The sequence below is a fragment of the Electrophorus electricus genome, chromosome 2 (genome assembly GCF_013358815.1).
Source record: "Electrophorus electricus isolate fEleEle1 chromosome 2, fEleEle1.pri, whole genome shotgun sequence".
In the NCBI taxonomy this organism is placed as follows: Eukaryota; Metazoa; Chordata; class Actinopteri; order Gymnotiformes; family Gymnotidae; genus Electrophorus; species Electrophorus electricus.
This window is the reverse complement of record NC_049536.1, coordinates 27,701,906-27,719,625: the sequence shown is the minus strand read 5'-3', so window position 1 is coordinate 27,719,625 and position 17,720 is coordinate 27,701,906. Positions and strand designations below refer to the sequence as shown.

Below are 17,720 nucleotides of genomic sequence, written 5' to 3'. Positions count from 1 at the left end.
CTCTACCGTGGAACGGCAAAGCGGCCTGACGTGGGTGACCCTCTACCTGACCCTTGGAGTGGGGGCCCAGAGCGCCGACACTGTGTGTGTGTACTGTGGTATACTGCCATGCTGATGAGGGTGATGTACGTAGCACTGTGCCCATTTCATCCTAATGCTACTGTGTCCTTAGCGGTCAGAGGGGGCGTCACACTGACGGAGAGTTTCGACGCGTCCATGACACCGAGCATCGTCACAGAGATGGCGAAATATACTGTGTTGTCATGGAAACCTTGTTTTTGCAGCAGGAGGAGGAGGAGGAGGTCAGCCCTTGAGGGATAATCACTCAGCCTCCTAAATGCACCACTGCCTTTTCATCCAAGCTGTTTCATTCCTTTATTTTTGTAAATTAGTCATTTTATTTTTGTTTGTTTTTTGTCCATTATCTGTAAAGTTATTTATTAAAGATTGTTCTGCTTCCCTTTAAATCATAATTGGTCTCGTTTTCATATTATTTCCTATTGGCTGTAATGATCAGAGGTGCGTGAACGCTTCCGTCCTGGAGCGAGACTAATGAAAACTACATTCACCGCTTCTGTAGCAGTGGCGTACCTGTGTACCTGCTGGAGATCGCGAAGAAAACCATCAGATGCAGAACATCAGCAAAATAAATCCTAAAATAAATCATAGGACTATAAAATTCCCATCATAGCAGTTTTTATATTTTTTTATCATGTGTATATTATGAGCAGCAATGATATATTCTGCAGATTTTTCCTTTTTTTAAAAAATATATAATTTACATAATCCTAAAAGTAACTGTGTGTATCTATATCAGACAGACACGCACAAACACAACATAATCTAGTTCTAAATATCTGATAAAAGTACCTTGGAGAAGAAACAATAAAGCCAGTTTATTTCTGTTTAATGCACAAAATTGCAGACCATCCGATAGGAAAATAAGGTTACTGTTGTAGATACGTTTCAACGCCACTGAAGCAGACATGGTTCGTCAACATGAAACTTCAGCCTGAAAATAATTCACCTTAAAGCTACCATAATGGAGATTTTTTTAAAGAACACATTAGTGAAACTGAAGCCTTTATATCCTTATAGCTATGAGGCAAGTTGCTCAGAAAAAAATAAGGTACCATGACTGTCCTGCCATCGTAATCAGCAAACAAAAAAGAATAATCATCAATGTTCGCTGTATTAACCAATCAGGAAACGTCACTTTAGGGAGGCGGAGCGTGTGATCACTGGGAAGGTGCGGACTCCTTCAGTGTCTGCCGTAGATTTGCAAGAAATATAACATCGATTACAGCTGTTTTAATAGTTGTGCTATAAAAATACATTTAGTTTTCTTTAAATCTAACACCCCCAAAATATAAACGGCATGCAATTTCAGTTAGATTACAAATTTAAGCATTTTTGTAATCCCTTGAAATTACAAGACAACAGTTTAAGCACTATTGCACCAGGCTAACCAATGCTGTAACAGTTCCTTTCTTCAGGTTATGACGTGTTTTACCTCCAGAATAAAGTGTCGATGTAATATAGTAGCACAAGTATATTTTGTTCTGTTTATTCCTAGACATTGGAATAATCTTGTGCAGAAGACCATGCTGGTGTGTGTGTGTATGTGTTTGTGTGTATTAAACCGTCTGTACTACAAACATACGGCATTGAGGGGTTGATCTGGAGTGATCAGAAATGAGATTACCAAACAGAGATTATCAGTTCATGGTCACGCCGTCTATGATGTTTCTCGCGTGAGCCCCCTAGCTCTACATGGATAGACTAAAATTGAGAAAATATGAGATGATTTAAGAAAAAGACGGTAATTTGTTAATCATCAAGTAATAATAAAACAAGAAGTATATTCAGAGAAAAAAACTAAAGACCTCTCTGCCAATTTTACAACCCTCACACGAAGAGAAAAGAAATTAAAGCAAAACAGACAAATAAGAACACGGTGGGAGGTGTTAGACAGGTGGATCGTACCATTTTGGATCGTACCATTCCAATCCCTTGCTTACTAATTAAACCTTAATTTGTGTTCTCTCTGGCTGCTGGTTACTCTCCTTACTGAAGCTCCTCTTCATCCTCCAGAAATGCCGAGGAAGACTCTGCCTGGCCTTTCGCTGTCTTCAGGCCTGTGGTGAGGGAAGGGAGACTGAGACAGAGAGCAGTTTGGGATACTTCCTAGAAACCCGGTATGGTTTGATCTGCTGTCACAGCGGAGTGACATCAGCGGCTGCTGTTGCCGAGGCGATGGCCTAAAGTACCCCCTGGACTGTTTCGTTTCTCTTACACAGAAAAATGTCGCGTCTTTATTAAAAAAAAAAAAAAAAAAAAAAAAAAAGACGCCCGGTCCTTTTGTCTTCTCACAGATCCCGCTCCTTCTCACACACTACGTAAAGAGGTCTCCACATAGCCATGAGTGAAGACCTTCATCTATTCGTAGACATGTTTCGCTTACATTGTATTAAAATTCCACAACTAACCAAATCTGGCCAAATACACAAATATTGCTGGAACTTTTCCCTAAAGCCCTTAAGTTTAGCCATGCTAATGTAACTAGGCTGAAGGAACGGCAGAGAGCTCCAGTCACTGCTAGACGTGGTTTGGTTAGTTTCCTTCCTGCCTGCTGCTCCTACCACGCTGTTTTTTTGTTGTTTTGTTTTTATTTTTATTTTAAATGAGCAGCATATTTGTCTTCAGTGAATCTGCCACAGTGTGCAGAGCAAGGATCTGCTTAGGTAGAACATTTGGGTATATGTGGTTCTGGAACTTCAGTGGTCATGTGACTAATAACGCGCGTGTGAGCTCCTACCTGCTGAGACAAGTGGCTGATGCTGGTAAGGTGTGTCTTTGTGTCGACGTGGTGTGTGTGCTGGCTCCTCAGATAGCGTGGCCAGTGGGGACTGGGAGCATCTGGGGGGGTAACACTCCTCCTGGCTGGCGCGCTGAATGTCTGATGGTTCTTTACCTGCACAGAGATACACAACAACATGAATCCCAACACTCGCTGCCACAGAGCATCTGCTCTGACCTTTTGGATTCATAGCCCACTTTCTGAAAACCTCTCAGCTACTGGAGAGAAAGTTCAAAGTGGAATTCGCTCTGCTATTTAACAGTGATCACCGTGATAACTCAGAACAGTGACACACGCCTGTGAGGGACATGAGCTCAGTCAGAACAAATGAACACAACCCGACTCGACCCAGACCAACCCAGTCCAAGTTCTGATAACGGTACTGAGAGGTAGAGGAGAATCTGTCATTCACGTCTCTTGGCTGCTTGCGGTCAGTCCTGATGGTGTGACGTGTAGGGGAGTGACATGGTCATGCGGAATGCTGTGATAACGCCTGCTAAGAAACACCACACACTCCACGAGATTTTCTGTTTCAAGCTTGAAAAAAAAACACCTTTATTTCTGTCATTCTAGTTGTGTGAACCATCATTACATAAATAAGGTCAGAATTTTTTACAACCCATCTGAATGTGCCAGAAAATATGCTACCAGTATTTTTTTCACACCAGAGATACATTCTTAAATTATTACAAATGTAATATTTTCAAATAAATCACAAATGTGTATACTTTTTTTTGTACGAATTGTCGACAGTTATAAACAAGTATATCGTGAAACCCAAACAGAAGAGGTACAGAATATGTAAGTAAACATGATTGATATGGTTGGCATAGTTTTGAGTAACAGAACAGTGTGAGTATGTACACAGAAAAAAAAAAAAAAAGTTTCTCATAGAAACAAGTTGTGAGGAGCGAGTACAATGATTATGAGGAAAGGAAGCGTGCGGTGCAGTCCTCTGACGGAGAAGGTTATCGCGACACAGTCGAGGGACTGGACAAGCTTTGCGGCTGACACTCTGGTGTCTCTGGTGACCCCTCTGCATGTGAACACACAAAAGAATATGGCAACCAGAATCAAAATAATGATCATTCCCAGAAGAAAGGTAACAGCAAAAGACGGTAAAGGAGAGACAGGAAACAGAGAGAGACTCATCGGCACACAGAGAAACTCTTCAAGACACCTTCATCTATCATCACCCTCGCCATGACGTTAACACACCTTTGGTAGAATCAAGTCAAACTTTGCAAATCTTCACAAGTAACCAGAGTTCAAAGTTCCCCCGCCCCATTTGCTAAATTCAATTAAACAGAAAAGGGTTGAGCGGTCCTAATGTTTTAGCAGTCATTAATCTGTGTAGCCAAAGGATTAAGACTCACCCCAGATTACGCTGTAATTCCAAAAGAGGTCAGGCTGTCTAGGACTGTTTATTCTGGACACACTGTTGACATTTTCAGAGGGTTTTAAACGTGGATTGAACTGCTCCTGTGCTAACTTTTCCCATTGAGAGTGAGGGATCTTTAAATTCTGATGGCCTCTGATCTACACTTACCCCCTGCATTACTGCTTCCTGCCTGCCCATCACAACTGACATAAGACTCATTGCCATTTGGCTCTGGACAGTTGTGATTGGCCCATTGGACTGCGTTGCCATAGTGCTGCTCTGTGATTGGACTGGGCGTGTCTGGACTGTCACAGAGCCCCACCTCCAGCTGCTCCTTTTGCTGAAAGTGCTGCTCCACCATCGACTGCAGTTCTGTACTCAGCGCACACACACACACACGCACGCACGCATACACACACATACACACACACATACACACACACACACACACATATACACACATACACACACACACACACACACACACATACATACACACACACACACACACACACACACACACACACACACACATACATACACACACACACACACACACACACACACACAAGGAAAACAAAGAGCACACCGCCATACAGTGGACAAGGGCTATCAGCATACAAAGTGTATGAAAGTATAAACTGTATTATAAACAAGCCTCTGACACTTCAGATTTATAAAATGTAGATGTCTCTATGAACACAGTGAAATATGATATGCAGGATTAAATGGATAAATAACCAGCTCTCCTGCACACTGCAGAACAGTCCAGTTATTTTGTCCTGTGGTCTCAGAATTTCAGTGAACTATCTGTCCTTGTTTACCAACAGAATCTGATAATTGTGGGGGAAAGTCTACTGTTATCAGAGCCGTCTGCTATCAGGCGCACTGTCGCCATGTTTCAGTATATGCAGCATATATCCTGACTGCAGATCAGCATCATGCGCCAAATTACACAGTAACATGACACTTCTCTCATAGCAGTCTTAGCTGGAAGAGAGAGGGGGTGTGTGTGTATGTGAGTGTGAGTGTGTGTGTATGTGTGACTATGTGTGAGTGTGTGTGTGAGTGAGAGAGAGAGAGAACAGAAAAATGAAAATGAAGGTTTAATATAAACACATCAAAACTGGACTCATTCTGTGAGTCTTCACCAGATAAGTCATGAGCACCTCACTGGAGAGTTGGTCATCATCCTTTTAATGGAGAGTGTTATAGTGTTTAGAGCAAGAAAACATAAAGGGCACAAACTAAAAAATAAAAATATAAATTAATCATTAAAAACAATGTAAAAACAAAGGAGGAGGATGAGAGCGGTAAAGGGGCCGGCTGAATTGGCGCTCACTTTCTTGCCCCTGTATCTCTGCTCTTAGCGAGCCACAGAACCAGTGGATTATAAATAATGGATTATAGTAAACAGGCTCCGCCTCCTCTGTAAGATGGACAGCTTTTAGAGTTTAGAGTGCTGGAGGCCTGGCCGACAGCCCACCTGTAAAGGGAGGGGGGTCGGCACTCTTCTGCTTCCCTCTGCTCAGCTGAGAGCACCTCTTTACACACACCATGGCCTCACGCTACCTGCTCACCTACCAACTCTGCTAAAGTTTAATTAATTCGTTCCACCTGTGAGGCTCTCTTTAGTTCTTCAGTGATTGTAGACAACATCGCCATGACGACAGCATCGACCCTGGCATGCGGGAACCGGGAGTGAGTTTCACGCGGTCAGTCATGTGCGAAACCACCGAGACGTGCAGCAGGGGCATGTTTAAACCAATCACAACGGGTTCCCGTTATCTCACAGAGAATCCACGCCAAATCCAGACGGCACTGAGTGGACATGACTGGTGCTTGGGTGGAGAACTCAGGGCGCTTGGGTGAAGACAGCCCGAGGCGTGTGAGTGGCGTCACGCGTCTTGGATGGGAATGCTGATGCGGCTCTTTACTCTGGAGCTTTCTGCCCTGCTCAGCAGCTAGTGCACCAGGACGATGCGTCTGCGCTCATCGATCGGCTCACCAGGAAATGGCTCCGTCCGTGAGCCTGCGCACGCCTCCACCCACCATCCTCCGTCCACATCCCAGCCATAGGAAAGCCTCTCCATCCAGACATGCCCCACCCCCACTGCTCCCTTAGAGAGAGGAATTGCAAATCCTAGCTCTGTGCTGAGATAGCAAAACAGAGGCCGACGCCCTAAACCTGGGCCCTCGGGGCCGGGCTGACCCACTGAGACCTCAGCCTCGAGGAAGACTCTCCTCAGCCTCGAGGAAGACTCTGCCAGCTCCTAATCACGCAAGCAGACCAGTGCGGGTATGAATACAGATAACACTAGATACAGATAACTCTTATGTGTAGACGAGCAGAGAGCAGGACACAGAGTTTGGAAAGGGTCACCTGTAAAAGTAAAAGCACTTGCTGACAAAATGAGAAAGAAAAAAAAAAAACTTAAAATATTCTTTGACACACAAAAAAAATCTGATTAAATTATTAAATTAAAGGCAAAATATATGTAAGAAGTGAGATAGCACCAGAAGCCCTGGTTGATGCTTTCAGGAAAGAAATTTAAAATGGAAAGTGTAAAGTGCAAAGGGCACACCACACATGAGGTATTCCAGCCACTTCTCTGGCACAGTGTGCGGGCATGACAGATGGCATGGTAGACTGTGGGTCAGTACCCTTCCAGTACTCATGGTGTGGGTCATTAACCCCCCTGGTTGGTTCTGGATTCAGGTATTATTGACACATACAGTGCAAGTGACGGCGCTGCTGCAACTATGTAATCCTGACAACAGGAGCGCAAACACCTACACGTCTCCAAGGATGGTACGTCCCACAAAACCCTGCACGTTAGACTGAATTCATGCTGGATTATGGTCTCCGTCAGTGTTCTGTTTGTGAGGGCAAGTCACAGCTTACGGTCAAGACTGATACCTGTCTGTGAAGCGTCTCTGAGTCTGAGAAAGGCACTATATAAATGTAAATAATAATAATAATCATCATCATCATCATCATAACAATAAGTCTGCTTGTCTGACTCCTCAGAAAAGGTGTACTAACTGATGAGTGTAAACAGGTGTGTCAAGGCACCGAAGACTCTCACCTAGGACTCGGACCCTGATTTATGCAATAGGTTTGTTTACAATCAACACGCTATTAAATCTGAATTGATGCACATGTGCGAGATAGATATAGTCTATATGTAGACTATGTATGTAAATATATGTAAATACATATTTACTATATGTAAATGAATGTGCATAGGTAATAGTATTACCAATATCACAATTTTCATTACATACCAATTATAGTAGGCTATGAGGATATAATAGAGCTGAGGTAATTAATAACTCATCAATGAATACTAATTATTGATAAGAAGAGAAATAATTCATAGATGTGCAGTGTGTGGTGTGAACTGCATTGTCTGTGAGTGGATAACTACATGGGGCAGGTGCACCCTGTGTTATGTGATTTTTGTGGTGGAGACACCAGTGATGAGGATGGTGTGGGGGCGGGGCCTAAGCGGGTGTGTGCATTGTTGTTGTCAGTTGTCATGGTTACAGAGACAGTATCAAGGTGGTACAGGCCTGCTGTGATGGGTGTTAGTAAAGGGCTAAATCTCTGACTTCACAACGATTCGATTTGATTGTGATTATCTGGGAAACCTGACTGGACATCATTAAATGTCACATTTTCACCATGTTGCGATTATGCTGATCCGATGATTTTTGTATGATTCAGAGTTCTTTTTAAAAACATATGAAATACACACACACACAAAAGGAAGTGTTTACACAGCAAAACAACACACCAAACTGTTCATTCTTGAGTTAGTGGGTGTTGCAAAATAAGATGAATATTTTAATTTCTCAAAAAATTAATCTGGTTTTGTAAATGATCATATATTTCATTGCATGCTGATTAGAATTTAAGACTCCAAAATCAATGCAATTGAATTTCCATCTTCAGATTGATGCTTTGAGATCATGATGCATTTGTAAGAACGATGATGATGATGATGATGATAATAATAATAAGAAGAAGAGGAAGAAGAAGAGGAAGAAGAAGAAGAAGAAGAAGAAGAAGAAGAAGAAGAAGAAGAAAAGTGTAATGGACTGGAGGGACAGATGGCATAGCTGGCATGGAGACTGTATGTGTTTGCGTGTGTGTACCTCTCATGGTGGGCGGTGTGTAGACACTTGTCTTCCTCTGGGCTGGAGACAGTTGGGCAGACTGGGTCTGGCATGGACAGTGGAAAAGCACAACGTGAGATAGAATCAGGATAACCTTTCACACACACACTCTATTTCAAGAGCTCCGTTCCAAGTAATCGATGAGAAACGCATGAGAGCTCTCTTCATCTCACAGCAGAGTGGAGCAGACCGAACCAGGGCTGAGCTCAGGGTGCACGTGTGGAGGAAGATGGGAGTGTGTGTGTGTGGGGGACCATGTCATGTGATAATGTGATGCGGTCATGTGATGTCTGAGATTGTGATAGGGGAATATGGATCAAAGTGCCACGCTAAAAGGTTAAGTGCAGGCATGTGGGTCTCTTCCTGCAGTTTACGGCAGACAGGAGGTTTCAGTACACACCTCGGCCAGGGTGCTCGTGGTCTGCTTTTCATCTGCTGTAGAGAAAGAGTGAGAGAGAGTTACAGAGAAACAGGGTTTTCAGCATGTGCCTGAAATATAATCTACCGACATTTTTCATCTAATATTTGGTCCAAAATAGACAAAGGAGACAGAACATGAAAAGGGGATGAGTTGTGTTTGGCTGTGTTATCCACGGTTCTATACAGAGGCCTGTCCTTGCTACATTAAAACAATATAGACAGATCATTTCCACCCAGACATGGTCTGAGTGTCAGACTTTCTCTACTGCTCCAAGCCTGTTCGCTCTCCAGAGCCCTTAACATAATGGATGCCATCCCATAATAAGCAGCAGCGGTTGGAGCAGGCAGCTAGCCTCAGCCATGCACGGACCTCTCACGCTCTCCCTCCGCGTGGATACGCACCATACACTGCCTGAGCTCAGAGGGGGAGCGCGCACCGTGACAAAAGGACACAGTGCCTTGGAGAACTAGGCAGAAATATTGTTTAAAAACAGAAACCATTTGAAAGTGTATTTTTCTTAGTTTGTTCAAACATGGAGGAGTGTTTTTCTTATAATGCAGAGATGGGCACAGTGTCTATTTGACTAAACTAGCTGGAAGTGAAAAGGTTACTCGACACACCTTCGGGTATTCTCACTTTCGTCTAAATATACGGGTTTGCACGAGCCCAAGGTCTGTGGTAAATTATGACATTTATTTGAAAAATATTAAGAAATGCATAATATGTTCTGAAATATTTATTACGCAAAGTACCATATTTAACGAGAAAACCATACACACTGCGTTCGTAGACGAATACCTTAATTATTCATTTAAACATTATTACACTTTACTGGCGTCTAGTAAAATATGTTTATGATGCCACTGCATGTACAACGTTCTGTTCTGTTCGTGGTCTGGATGAAGACAAGTTTCGCAGTCCGCAGGCCTTCTCGCAGGCTGACGTTACGCTAGGTCGCAGTGGCCAAGGGAAAACAGGCTCGCCAACGCTCCTTGGACTCTGCGCGAGCAGCAACACGCGCGCTGTTTAGACACGCTCCCCAATGGTCCCGAGCGCACTTCATAATGAGCTCATACCTGAAGTGCAAATAATAATAATAATAATATCCCCACTGAGACTAGAGGAGGGATTACACAGTAACTCAATGTTAGCCAAAGACCTTATTCTGCGTCGGCTTCTGTGCTGCCTCCAACCCAGCAGGCGGGTATTGCACAACGGGAGTTATTAGGCACGGGTTCGGCAGCCAAATCCGTGGGTTCTGAAACAGTGCAGTCCAACCGGCACCGCCAAGCAAGCTCCGGATCCCTCCGCTTCAAACTCCGACGGCCAAGCCGTCTCGAGCTTTCTAAGAGGGAGCTTTGGTGTGACGCACGTTTTCGGACTTTCAGAAAGGTCCCTTTATGGGGCCTCGGCGGCACGCCTTTTCGATGGCAGAGAAATGGCAGTGTCACAAAGAACCGCTTGTCGTGTGAATGGTGTTCTGTGCGTCCGTTCTCCGCCAACGCACGCTCCTACAACAGGCCGACAAGGCACGGTCGCGACAGAGCCAGTTAACCGGCAAACACTGCACAAGCGCGCCGCTGCAACAAGCGTCTAACCGGCCAGGAACCTATGCAAGATAAAGCACGCAATATGCATGCCTGAAACGATTCACGAGCCATTTGGGAAGCCTGGACGGGGGGTTCCAGATTCTGGTGTTTTGTGCATAGTTACAAAACACGGTGGCACGAAGAGGTCGCGAGAGGATTCATCTATAAAGTCCTTCGCAGCGACGCATGGAAGTAAACAAGTGCTTTGTGCATGAAGAGAAGTCCCATTGGCAATAATTATCGAGTGTTCGGTAAGAAATGCCTGGCACCGGAGATGCAGAAATAAACACTTGGAACTTTTTTTTTCTCCCGCATGCTCGCTGAGAATAAGGCCGCGGGATTCTGAATCCAGCGCCTCTCGGCTGGCACGTGGATGGCGGTGCTGGCGCACTTCAGCGTGACGGTTTAGCTGCCGCCCGTAAGATTCGGCGCGTTGACCGCTTCTTATTAACCCAGATCGACCCATTTATTTCTCCCGCGTGGCCAGAAAGAGAATGGACACACGCCATTATTATTCGGCCAAGAGCACCGAAACACAGGGTTAATTAAAAACACTAAAAATTAAACCATTTTTAATTCTTTCCAAAGGTGAAAAAAAATCAGCACACAGCCAAAAAGCGTATTTTCTTTCTTTGTCTTATGTTGTCAAACTCGATGTACTTTTATAACTTCTAAGAAAGGAAGATTTCAGTACATTGTCTTTCGCCCACAATGCGGGCATAATCCCGAGCGCAGGGTGTCCTCGTGCAGTAGTTTTTCTTTTGCCCCTGATGTGAGGGGATCTGTGACTCAGAGCCGTCAGCGGAAGCATACTGCACATGCACTACTGACTGGGTATCTGACCACACAGAGACAGCCACGGGTCAAAGGTTAATGTGTCAAGGTTAATGTGTAATGCTTCTTTCCCTTGTTGCAAAATCACCCAGCACTGAGCACACACACACACACACACATACACACGGAGTTCCTCACAAAGAGCCCACAGACCTTGGACAGTTCAACCAATGATGTAACAAGATTGTTATAAAAATGGCCTTTTTGATTATTCATTGTTGACCTTTACTTAAATGTCAATGCTATGGCAGAACGCTGGCCAGCATCTTTTTTTTTTTTAAGCGCTACCTCCATAAACGACCCTACTCCCTGACCACAGGTCTAGCTGAACCTGAGCTGAGGGGTGTTTCCTCAGGAGTCTGCTGGCACCAGCGCACGGCTGTTTCTCCACTCATCAGTGACTCTTGGGGAGTTCTGCACAGTGACGGGGAATATGGTGTCTTGTGCTTGGGCTGAGTGGACAGGCTCTCGCAGCAACACGGTACCGTCCATATGGTAACGCCATGGGAGGCTGTTTGTTCAGATATGGGCCTGCAGCTCTGCTACCATGTGCATTGTGGGGCACACCTGTCCCCGCCCACATCTAGGCTGCCGCCCACTGAAATCTTTCAACCTGTCACAGCCTGACACAGTCCCCGAAGTCTTTAGTGTTATGCAGGCTTGTAGCCGTGCCGCCAACCCAGAGAACCTTATGAACTTTAGTCTCAGATTCCTGCCCATGACCCCTAACCTTTGAACCCCTCTTAATAGTTTTCATAACACTTCCAATCTTGTCAGTGCTAGACAAAACAACTCAGGAAATAAGATTGCTATCCTACACTAAAGGCTCCCGATATGCTCATGATGACCCTGTCAAGGCTGAACACGCACGTCTAAGCGCCCCTGCAGTGGGTGTCAGATATGAACATCTTGCACATAAACAGGAAGGAACACTGGACAGCACTAGGCTGCTCGCCAAACATAACACGCACCGCACTGCAAAACCCGACCACTTGACATTGTTAGTAGTGTTTTTTAATCTAGAATCCTGGGTAACCTCCATCATTTTTTCTTCACTAACTCGATGTTTTGATGATGATCTCAGCCTGGCTACAGTGTGCAGGACAGGACACTGAGCCGTCTTCCCTCAGACCCCAGGCCAGTGAACTTCAGTCACTGCACATAATTGCTCTGTGAAGGGCTTGATACTTATATGATGTGTAAAATAAGGCAAAGGTGACCACAGTAATCAGACCACTGTAAACACAGTAAACAGACAAAACACACCAAAACAATGGAATGGTCAGGCCATGGAGGAAGAGCTATAACTCGGTACCCTACAGCAGGTACCCTACGGCGTGGTACCCTACGGCACGATACCCACAACACAGTCCCTTCCACATTGCAACAGTCACGACTTATGTGTGAAAGTTGCATGAAAACTTTCTTTGAAAGGAGACTTACTAATCACTGAATACACCAAAACAGCAAATGTAGTTTGGTTTGTAAAAAGACCATTTATAGTGTATTTATTATTATTATTACTAATAATTTATTTGATGTAAATGGGATTACTGAGTCATGGTCACAGTTCTATTAACCTGAGGCCCAGTGAGGTTAAACGTCACAGTTTCTTAGAAGGAAACAGACAGTTCTGCATGTGCTGCGTTAGCCTTGACCCCCATGGACTCGGTAGTCGAGCTGCCCCTCCCCCATGCCCACACACACACACACACTTCAAAGAAAGCCTGGTGTTTTTGTGGGCAGCAGAGCCTTTTGAAACATGTCCCTAATATTACCTGATGCACTGGGGTCGTTATAAATAACGAGTGTTGCTGGAGTGGGTCTCCGCTTGCGTATCTGTGGATTAGAGAGAGTGAGGGAGAGAGTGAGAAGGGAGAGTGAGGAGTGAGAGAGTGAGGTACACAGAGTAAGAGCATGAGAGGCCTTATGGGAGATGATTTTAACAGAGAAATTCTATATAACTGGTAATATATTGATACAACATTGATTTTAAGTCATCTGGACTTGACAGAAGATGTACATCAGGTTCAGTATTAAATCCCAACAACCTACAAAGATATAATGTCCTTCTCATAAGCCAGGCTGTTTTCAGATCAGCCTCAAAACTGAACTAGCAGCACACATCGGTGTCTTCACTACCCTCTCATCAGATCCCAGACCTGTATTCCTGGAGCAGGTCCCTCCCGTCAGTGCATGCAGTGGTCAGTGTTGTTCCCATTTAAGCGAGACCCATAATTGGACATGGCTCTGACGCGGCCCGGTCCAACAGCCCACTAACTCAGCAAAGACAAGACCACTGAGAAGCGCCATAAAACCTGCCCAATTCTACAGAGTCAGCCGTTGTTCTGCGGAGCCTCAACACTTCATACGTTGGGCTGAAGAAGAGCGTACGCATTAGTAACACAACACCCGCAGCCTGATCTGGAGAACAGATGCCACTGTGTTTAATGGACACGAGAAGCCTGAGAGCACACAAAGTTCTCACGAGCCAGCAGTGTTTGTCGGTTCAGCCCTGCACAGGAAGCCTCTCTGCTCTGCATGTATAAGGTTACCGTCGGCCTCACTGGACACCATAACCAACGGGCAGCGCAAGGCAGACGAGCCTGTGTTTCATAACTGATCTGTCAGCTAAGCACTCCGAGTGCCTCAGGACGTCCCCTCCGCAGACAACAATATGCTCGTCTCAGAGAAAGAGGAGACCCCCCCATCCCCCGTGAAGACCCCCCGCTACCACTTATACTCACATGTTCTGCTGCCTGAGGGTCCAGATGGCTCTGAAAAGGTGGCACAGCAAACTGGATCTTCTTGGGACTGTTGGGCTCCATGTTCAGGGTTAGCAAACAGGCGCAGAGGGAGAGAGCGAGAGAGAGAGAGAGAGAGAGAGAGAGAGCGTGTGGGGGAGAGGAAGAGAGGACGAGAGTGAGAGAGAGAGCGCGAGAGAGCGTGTGGGGGAGAGGAAGAGCGTGAGGACAAAGAACAGCTGTGTGGTGCGTCCCAGGGCAGCTGTAGGCAGGTTCAGCACTGACCCACCTCCGTACGAACTCCACTTAAGAGTCTCTGTCCTGGATCTCCCACCTTCTCTTGTTCCACCACGCACAGGGAGAGAGGGAAGGAAGGAGAGAGAGAGAGAAAGAGAGAGAGAGGGAGGGAAAAATGCCTTAAGCAGGGGGTTAGTCCAGTCCAGCTCTGCCCATGTCCTCTCCAGTCATCCAGCACAGAGACAAAATCACCTCACTTCCAGTATTGTCCAGCAAACCCCTGTCCTGTGCTGGGACTCCCTGTGTCCTGTTCCCCGGATGTTCTGTAAGAGCAGTGTGTGTGTGTGTGTGGCCTCAAACAGCTGATGTGCAGACTCCACCCTCAGCAGTATTAGTGAGTCTCTAAGCAGAGCAATATAACCCCCCCGGCCAGACGTGCTGATGTGAGCTATGTTATTGATGACCCAAGTTCACAAAGCACGCTGCGTTTTTCCCCTTCTGCTCACCCCGTGCCTGGATTTGATTTCCTGGACAAAGGCAGAGGGTTGAGATGAGAGCAGCTTTGCTGTGATAACACATTACATCCTCGATCACTCTGACACATCATTTATGGTTTTTTAATTATTCAGGTTTTCAGGGGCAAGGAGTCCAAATCCATCCTAAAACAGCAAGATTATTTTTAGGTGCTTCCAGCCAGTTTTTGGAGGTGTGACTGCACAGATATAAAAATTCAGAACAGACGAACTGAGAACTAAGACTGTCGACTGAAAAGCTTATAACAAACAGAAGCAGTCTAATGCTCATATAGTAAAAAAAAAAAAACCCAAACATGACATAAAATAACAAAGTGTTACCTGAATCTATACACATATCGCTGAGTAATGTACATTTACAAAATTATTTCAAGAAAACTGCTGGAGTAAACGTGATCCCCCTCATCTTGGTTAGGACGCATTCCAATTCAGCCATTTATTTTGGCTGCTGGCCGCCTGCCACTCAGCGCGTCTCTATCGACCCCCCTGTCGCCGTGCAGGTTATTAGCAGCAAACCCAAACAAGACCCGTAATAAGGAGAAAGAAAGTCTTTAAATTATGTAATGTTACATGAAGCATACAGCATTCAATTAAAACTTGAAAAGGGCAAAATGTTGAGCCTGCAACATAAATATCAGATTGTTATCTTCTATATTCTGAAGGTAATATTGATTAAATATGTTTTGTCAATAGCAGGTGCATTAGCAGAAGTGGGTGTAGCATTAATCTAGAACTGGACAGGCAATTCTAGATCACAGCAGATAACTGTGCGTAAGTGCACCAGGGCGCCAGTTTCACGTCACTAAGGACTTAGCAAACAGCCTTGTAGAATCAAGTCTTAAAGGCAACACTGGGGAGACTGTAGCCAGGTGAGTTTAGTTTCCAGTCCCATGGAACCTTCCGGCTCTGGTCTGCTGAGGTCTCGGGGGTGCGGGTAGACTGTGGCCAGGTGAGGTGGACTGTGATTGGAACTGAATTTCTCAGGCTTGATCATTTACAGGTTTTAAAAAAAACCTCCTGGTGAAGGGTTCAACATCCCAACTTTGAAGCACTTAACGCTACGACGCGCTCCAAGGTTCATCCAGATATAAGGACATGTAGGGTTATGGGTAGCGCACAACCAACACAGCGTTTCCCAGTCCTGGTCCTGAACACTAACCCTAAACCTAACTGACCGAACCCTAAACATCCCAACCACATCGCTTCCTCTGGGTGGTGGAAAACTCTGCAGGGTTTAAACCTCCAGGAAGTCGTCACACTTACTACGCTGTGGAACCCGGTCACGTGAGCCCCCCGAGATCAGAATGTGGCGGATTTGAAGAGTTTAGGCGGTTTTACAGATGATAAATGGTGTTTGCAAACACAGTCCTGTTCAAGGAGGAGGTGACCAGCAGACTTGTCCTGCTCTTTAAAGCCCACTGTTGTCCCCGTCCTTACACATTTCCCCAACAACATTCGCTGTGGTTCTCTCAGAAGTGCTCTCTCCCCGCACTTCACCCAGTTGGGACCCTTCTTTATTCCATTCAGCTTCCAGTTTCGGAGCCCAGTACCCATGTTCCCTTTTATAAGGCTGTGAAGCCATCCTCCGTCCGTCACCGTGGTAACGCAATGCCCAGCGCCCACGAGTGCGGGAACGGCAGCGACTGAGAGGACCGCAGCGTTAGCTTGTGCTAGGTTGGGCCCCCAGACAGGTTTGGATACCCTCACAGCGCAGCACACGTCCAGCAAGTCAGACTCAGACATTTGTGCTGCTTTGTGACATCTGTTGTAAAAAGCGCTACATAAATAAATTTGATTTGACTACATCATCAACACATCCATCACAGCTAGTCTGTCACTAGAACCACTCGGAGGGATATATGTGACGCTGCAAAAAGCCAAACAGCCCTGTCAGAGTGCATCAGCGAGTTTTTACAAAAACCAAGCTGAGAAAGACAATTGCATGGCTGTACTGCCGTGAGCTGTGTGAGGAACCAGCACTGCTGCTGGGTGGGACTCGTCAGACAGAAACCTGATAGCTCTGGCACTCACTGACTCCTCACTGGTAAACAAGACAATTTTCTCCACAAAGCCTTCAGTTCACCTCAGGAAAACAGCACAATCTTTCTGCTGCTGTATTACACCCACACTCTCTCCGTTTCTCTCTCTCACTCACACATACACACACACACAGCGTGCACAAGCCGACTGATTATCAGCAGAGATTATAATTTTTATTATGCAGTGTTCGTTAACTGCATCAAGGCATTTTGGTTTATGCACAGTAGCCCTCAGTGTGTCCCTCTGACGTGTTTTATGCACGACCTGATCACTTAGTTTGTGGCCAGAAGACACACAAATGCATGCTCACGACATCAAATCCCACAGCCAGTTTTACCCACAATCCCACAGACAGAGCCACAATGGCTGCTCTCACTGGCAGAGGCACGTTTCCATGGTGATGGCCAGCCAGATTAAGTTTCAGCAGGGTGTAATTATTTTTATCACTTATCTTTAGACAGCATGGTAGAACACCTTCAGGAGTAACACGCTCATCTTTTCTGTTTAAAAACATGATTTAGCCATGATCATGAATTTGTGAATATATTTTCACATCTAATTAATCAAAGCTATTAAAATTACTTTTCAAACAACAAAAATACAATTTATTTCCTTCACAACCTGTAAATCTGGTCCTTAAATATTGTCCACTGTTAGCTTGTGCATTAAAAGCTCTGTCGTTGGTGGTAAGTATGCCTCAGTTACAGTTCTGTGCCAAGCCTGTTAGAGATGAGAAGACCACGCCTCCTTTTTGTATGAGCACAGTCATACCTGTGCAGGAACCGCAATGTCCCATCTTACGGATGCTGACAACACAACATCCAAACATTCCAGAATCCAGAACCTGGAAACAGAAGTGTATGAACGCCAGCAAACCACCACTGAACACAAAATGAACC

The 17,720-nt window shown here is 45.2% G+C and overlaps 2 protein-coding genes across 6 annotated transcripts in view; one reads left to right on the top strand and one right to left on the bottom strand.

Annotated features, from left to right (window-relative positions):
- The window catches only part of pde1a (phosphodiesterase 1A, calmodulin-dependent), a 50,915-nt gene extending 50,442 nt beyond the window's left edge, over positions 1-473 (top strand). For all 3 annotated transcript variants that reach the window (XM_035519904.1, XM_035519902.1, XM_035519907.1), the window contains one exon: positions 1-473. This exon is cut by the window's left edge and continues 294 nt beyond it. In XM_035519904.1, coding sequence (XP_035375797.1) covers positions 1-29 — 29 coding nt within the window. In that variant the 3' untranslated portion in view covers positions 30-473.
- Positions 474-877: 404 nt separating this feature from the next.
- Positions 878-14,581, bottom strand: ppp1r1c (protein phosphatase 1, regulatory (inhibitor) subunit 1C). 3 transcript variants are annotated; one of them, XM_027022507.2, is made up of 6 exons: positions 14,015-14,581; positions 13,046-13,106; positions 8,824-8,858; positions 8,403-8,469; positions 2,819-2,974; positions 878-2,138 (listed from the first exon to the last, which is right to left on the bottom strand). In XM_027022507.2, the coding sequence occupies exons 1-6, from the start codon at positions 14,093-14,095 to the stop codon at positions 2,068-2,070; spliced, it is 471 nt and encodes a 156-aa protein (XP_026878308.2). In that variant the 5' UTR covers positions 14,096-14,581; the 3' UTR covers positions 878-2,067. The 3 variants fall into 3 exon arrangements, with proteins under 3 accessions (XP_026878308.2, XP_026878300.1, XP_026878290.1); XM_027022499.2 differs by lacking the exons at positions 878-2,138; positions 2,819-2,974 and adding exons at positions 3,367-3,896; positions 4,410-4,613 and having other exon boundaries at positions 8,824-8,855; XM_027022489.2 differs by lacking the exons at positions 878-2,138; positions 2,819-2,974 and adding exons at positions 3,368-3,896; positions 4,410-4,613.
- Positions 14,582-17,720: the final 3,139 nt, after the last annotated feature.